The sequence below is a fragment of the Egretta garzetta genome, unplaced genomic scaffold (genome assembly GCF_000687185.1).
Source record: "Egretta garzetta isolate BGI_Z169 unplaced genomic scaffold, ASM68718v1 scaffold215, whole genome shotgun sequence".
Lineage (NCBI taxonomy): Eukaryota > Metazoa > Chordata > Aves > Pelecaniformes > Ardeidae > Egretta > Egretta garzetta.
This window is the reverse complement of record NW_009259719.1, coordinates 6,643,068-6,649,072: the sequence shown is the minus strand read 5'-3', so window position 1 is coordinate 6,649,072 and position 6,005 is coordinate 6,643,068. Positions and strand designations below refer to the sequence as shown.

Genomic DNA, 6,005 nt, shown 5'->3' with positions numbered 1-6,005 from the left:
CAGTGCAAATTCTGCACTTTTCTCTGTAGCTTTAAAGTAGAAAAATGAATGCAGGAGAGGAAAGCAAGCCATCACTAGGAGTCTTGTGTGTGCTCTGCCTACCTATCCTTTAACACAAAAAAGCTCATCACCTGAAGCCAAGCACTCACTTGTCCCAGATTTCTGGTTTGCATATAGGCAAAGTCATTTAGTGTTGACTGTGTGACACTAATCTGTCCCTCTTCCTTGTGTTAGATAATGAGAAGCTCACCAGTTTTCCAGTAGGAGGTAAATGTTTTCTTCTTTTCCAGTAGCATATTTCCATAATAGTCTCTAATGAAAAAAAAAGAAAAAGAAAAAAGAGCTCATGGTAGTTGTTCTATAAAGGGGGGAGTATCTGGGATTTGGAAAAACAGGTGAAGCAAAATGTAAGTGATGACTGCTGAGGTCTGTGCAGGGTTTGGGTGGGTAACATGGGCAAGGGGAGAAAATATTCCATTCAGAAAGTCTTGAAAGTCAAAATTGTCTTTACTCATGAGGAAAAGTAGTTCTTCAAGCAAGTGGTGCTAATGATGTTTTCTGCTTCTTCCTACCATGCGCAAAGCATCTGTCAAAAAATTAAGATCAAGATACTTTGCAATGCCTTCTGAGGATGATTTAGCTATTCTTTTTTTCTCTCTGGAAATAATAATTCTGTTTGAATATTAATTTTAAACTTCCAGCATCATTAACCTGAAAATCTCAGTTGTGATAATACATCATAATAGTAATGCTTTTATAGGTGAAGAGCCCTTGGTTTTGCTCTAGTTCTTTCACAGAACTGTATTGAGGGAATTATAATGCTGCCCCATTCTGTAAAGATTACCTGTTTCAAAGCGGTGATGGGGACTTTAATAGCAGAAAACTCCCTGACCAGAAGCACGGCTCAGTGACTGTCCTGCCCTTCTCAGGGGGCACGCAGGGCTTGGTGCTGCCCTTCCCTCAAAGCTCCCTTTGCCTGCAAGAGAAGAAGAGTTTGGGGCCACCTCTGCAGCACGACCTGTTTCCTTAGCAGGTGCCAAGCCCTATATCGGTGTGATGGTCAGGCAGGCACGGCTGCTCAAGGACACAGGGATGTCCCCATGGGATCTGGAGTTTGTGCCTGCCAGAGCATCACTGAGCACCATTGCTCTCTGTCATGATCAGACCAGCGCGGCTGGGGAGCAGAAGGGGCAAACAGGATGCTGGGCTACTGGGACCAAGGGTGGTTTTGACGTGCTCTCTTGGGTGCTGCTGCAATTTCTCCTGTTGAGCTCATCTGATTTTTAACTGCCAGTAACAGCTCTTCTCTGGGACGGCAGCGCTCCAGAGGGACCATGCTGTGAGCCTGTGCTGGTGCTGTAGCTCTGCATGGAGCTGGTCCTTTTGCAGAGCCTCCTGTGCCAGGTGCCCCCTTCCACCAGAAGCACCCGCCCTTGCACCAGGGACAGGCAATGCTGCTGCACCAGCACCACCACTCCCGCCCCTCGTCCCCATGCACAAGGCGGATGAGGACCCAGGAATCTAGCAGGCAATCAAATCCCTTTTTGCAAATCCCCTCCTCACAAAGTTCTTAGCAGTTTTTGTCCATTTCTGTCCTTTGGAACTTTTCCAGCAATCAGTGCTGGTGTTTTGTGGGCTTCATTACTGCAGATAGGTTACTTTGGGAAAGGAAGACAGATGCAGCTGGGGAATTACAGATCTGATGTTTGAAACACTTGTGCATGGTATGTAACACAGTCACGAATAAAGTATGGATACTCTCTTTTCTTTCTCCAGATGTTTATAGACTGAGGAGTGGATCACCTTCTGGTAAGTGCTACGCCTTTGTTTTTATTCAGAATAATTTTATAAAGTTCATTTCATATGTGGGTTCATAGCAACGTTACTTTAATAAATACATTTTGATTGTGGATGCCCACTTGATATATAATTTAGTTTCTATTGTATGTATTTCAGTCCACAGGTATTTTACAATGACCTATAAACTTTTGAAAACGATCTCAGTCCCTTTTCAGAAATAAAAAAAATATTATGCCTCCTGAAAATAAATGTGAAAGGTCTGGAAAATGGGTGTAGAAAAAAAAAAATTACCAGTCCTGGGGTTTGCTATGTGAAGCCAATGTGGGGCACAGACATCTACACGATGACAAAGACTGTCCCGCAAGGAGGAAATCCCAGGGTGCTGCAGAGACGGAGCTCAGCATCGCCACAAGCTCCATAGCACAGAGCAGAGAGGGCGCGGGCTGCTGCCAGCGTAGGATCCACACACATGCACCTGTGGCTGTACCCAAAAAAGTCAGTGAGTAATGGGCGGGAGGGATTCCCTGTATTAAAGGGTGGGGAGGGAGATGCAAGGCATGACCCCAGACCAACAAAACATTGGAAAAAACTTTTATTTCAGGTCGATGGCGCGCTGAGCCCCAGTCTGGCAGCAACAAGAAGCTGTTGTCAGTAGGTAGTTATTCACAGTCGCGTGTGAGAGGAGCTGGGGTGGGCGTGCTGCGTTCAAAGCTGCGTAGTGGCCATTGAAAACACAGCTCTAAACCCTGCCGTAGCTCAAGCTGAGCATGCCCCAGTGGCACGGATGATCTGACGAGAAATAGGCACTGTACATTGTGTGCTTTTTTTTTTCCTATTGGGACATCTTGTTTTAAGCAAAGCTCTCTGTAGAAGTCAGTGAAGAGCTCTGCCAAAAAGGCTTCTGTCGCAGTATTCTTCCTGGTTAATTAGCTGACTTAGAGAAAAAATGTTTCATTAAATTCTTCCTACTAATTTCAAGTATTTCAGTTGACAGGCTAAGACACAATATAAGAGCACGACCTCTGGGTAAGTAATACATATACTTGTCCCATTTTAATAATTAATACAACTGTAATGTACAGTTTTTCATAGAATAATGTTTTTTCTAACTGCATCACCTCTATGAAAACCCTTTACTTCTTTTTGCAAACCTTGGCTGGTTCTTTCCGCATAAGTGAAAAATATCTCCATATCCCATAAGAGAGCCTCTCTGGCTTGAGGCTGTAACCACCGACAGAAATGTAGTACAACAGGTCTTCAGCCTCAGCTTTTTAAAGGGCTTATTGTCCTTAATAAACTCAAAGTTTAAAAATCTGTTGCTTTCATTCATATCAAGATGTTGTGTCTGGGTGTGCTTTTCAATAGTTATTTACTGTGTTGATTTTAATCATTCTATTCTATAAAAACTATAACTAATATTTTAGGTATAAATTGATAAAGTAATTTTGCTGTGCCTATCCAAAGGGCACAGTGAAGATTTTTCTTTGCATGCTAACATTGTTCTTCTGGCTTTTCAGCCAACGAATATCCACAGCTTCTCCTGCAATTACCCAAACAAAATGAAACAATTTGTTTAAATACTGATGGAAAAGCAGCGTCGTCTGTCCACCTGCTGTCAGATCTGGAGCAAGGTGAGTGAGCCAGATCACCCCTGATACAAGGACAAGGAGAGTCACTTTGGTCCGTGAGAGCAGTTGGTGTCTTTGGGGATAACCCCCTTTTCACGAAGGGCCATATCATACCTGCTGCCTTGCAGTGACTGGAGAGGCCGCCGTTAATTTTTCCTCTCTATTAGGCAATAGTAACTTTCACCATGCAGCAGCTGAGGGTGCTTCTCACAGGGCTGGTTGTGGGTCACCTCCTTCTCCTCCTGGTGCCACATCCATGGTCTTGAGGCATTTCCTTGAGGGCTTCTGAGGATGCAGGGATCTTAAATCCCATGGTCCCTACATGCTAATGGAAAGATGCACGCTCTTAATGCACTGCAGCTTTCCTGTGGTCCCGTACTCAGAGGAGCCATGGCCCCAGGCGCTGGTTGTCAGCTGCTCTGATCGTGGAGCAGAGCCACCTCTGTGAGAGGAGGTGGCAACATGGGGGTAAACAGACTCTGATGACCCCACTGCACCCTTGGGGGCATGTGGAACTGAAATCCGGGGGTGCTGTGCCTCCCAAAACTAGATTTGAGACCTTTAAGTTGCTTTAGCAACAAAGCTGAAGCAGTTTTATTAAGATCACTCGTACCTTATAAACACGGTCACTTGACAAATTTGTGTCAATGTTATTAAAGGACTTGCTGTGACGGGGAAACTTGGGGACAGAATAAATCACTTTGTGCAGTTTGAAATTACCTACGTGAATCCCCCTGCACAAATCCATGTCTCCACGGATGAGGTTGTCCTAAGCCACAATAACAAAAGCATTCGCCTGCCATGGACGGATTCAGCCACCTCCGCCATCCAGGGGTAAGAAACATCACCCCGCCCTCTCCCAGACTTGAAAATGTGAGTCAGATCTTTTTTCATCCAGGCCTTCACTTTCACAAGTGCTCCAGGTAAGTGCTTCCCAACGTCCTTATCCAGTGAGTAACAATGTGAGTGGAAGCAGGGTACCTGCACAATCTTCCATTTCAAATACGGAGAACAAAAAAGGTTTGATTTTAATCCTCCATCTCTGTGTAAGAGAATCAAAACAACTGCACCACCAGCCTGCCTTTCTGCTTCGACATCAGAGGTAGAACATTGATCTTCCAAAGCAAAGGACTCGCTGCGGCTCTTGGCAGTCCCTGTGCCATCCCTGCCAGCTGCCACCAGGCATGTTGTGTTCCTCCAGCCGCAGAGCAAGTACCGCGAAGTGATGGCTTTGACATTTATTGTCTCTTTTATACATCAGTTGGCTCCACACAGGCTGAAGTTTTCTTTCTCCTCAGTTTTAGCAATAACTCACATCTGGGCAGCTGACATTTTTTATGGGAAGGCATAAAGTCTTTGAATAGTTTGTCTGCAACTAAATGCCCACTGTTGGAGAAAGGGTACTTTGAATATAGACTTCATTTGTTGCACTAATTAGAGCAAGATCCTTCACTACCACAGGGAAGGGCTGAAAGTAGCTAATTCCGCCAGCTTTTTTGCCTTGCTGGAATAAACCTCTGGGAGGATCTGCTGTTGGTCTGGGGCAGACAGGACATGCAGCACTCCCTTCCATATAGGCAGTTCTAGACAATAACAGAAGTCTTAAAACAACTGCTTTCAATTATTTTTGTAATCCAAATGGAGCCAAGGACATGCTGGATTTATGCCTCTGTAATTTGTCATCTGCCAAGCAGAATGATCCTCCTGCTTCAAACCAGCACCCGAGCCCTTGCAACCGCAATGCTTCGTACACCCAGCGCGTGCGGGTGCTTATGTCTAACCTGATCCGCAAGGGAGAAAAATGACAGTGGATGTTTGTGTTCTGCAAGGCCACCTGGGGTTGAAATAAAACTTATGGGTCAGCAGAAAGGCAGGGCCTGAAAAAACTTGTGAAATATCCAAGAGAAAAGTATCTGACTTGTTCATAAAATAGATTGAATTATTTTATCTAGTCTACCTTTTTTCTAATTAAAATGATGAAAAAATACTCTTTTTTTTTTTCCATGTAAGCATTTCTTGTCATTATGGATAGTAAGGTGTTTTCATCAGCAAAAAGTTCTTCTCTGCTAGTGTATTTGCATGTAACCTGATGTGGGAAAGATCTGTTGTGTGGCATAGAGAGACGAGATATGCTACTTAATATTTTCTAGCTTAAAAATAACCACCAACAGATTGTGGAAAATGCAATTGCAAGGAGACAAAAGGCAAAAAATAGATTATTTTAATTAATAAATGTCAGCTAGTTAAATGCAAATTCTTTCTTCATGTTCTTCTTGGAAATAACATCATAATTTACTTCCTAGGCTGAGAGTCTCAGTCAAAAAGGAAAGGAGTGTTACAGCATCGTTGTCTGATACAGTCACAGTAAAAATTTCCCTTGTAAAGTTTCCAGATGATTTCCTTGGGCTGTATTTCTTGAACACCGACCGCTTTTCTGACAAAGTCAGTGGAGTTCTGGGTATGTAACGTTACGGATGTACACAGCAAAGAAGGGTCATCTGGTAACTGAGCTCCTGAAATGAGAATTAGTGTGTGTGGGGGGGTGTTTCAGCCCTTATTCAGATTTTACTTCCCTGG

General features: G+C 43.9%; 1 protein-coding gene across 1 annotated transcript in view; it reads left to right on the top strand.

The window, feature by feature from the left end:
- ITIH4 (inter-alpha-trypsin inhibitor heavy chain 4) overlaps positions 1 to 6,005 on the top strand; it is a 19,441-nt gene that overhangs the window by 11,928 nt on the left and 1,508 nt on the right. The window contains exons 14-20 of the mRNA XM_035894771.1: positions 235 to 267; positions 1,777 to 1,809; positions 2,402 to 2,455; positions 2,788 to 2,826; positions 3,318 to 3,431; positions 4,088 to 4,262; positions 5,732 to 5,886. Of these exons, the coding sequence (XP_035750664.1) occupies positions 235 to 267; positions 1,777 to 1,809; positions 2,402 to 2,455; positions 2,788 to 2,826; positions 3,318 to 3,431; positions 4,088 to 4,262; positions 5,732 to 5,886 (603 nt within the window). The remainder of the gene's footprint in view (positions 1 to 234; positions 268 to 1,776; positions 1,810 to 2,401; positions 2,456 to 2,787; positions 2,827 to 3,317; positions 3,432 to 4,087; positions 4,263 to 5,731; positions 5,887 to 6,005) is intronic.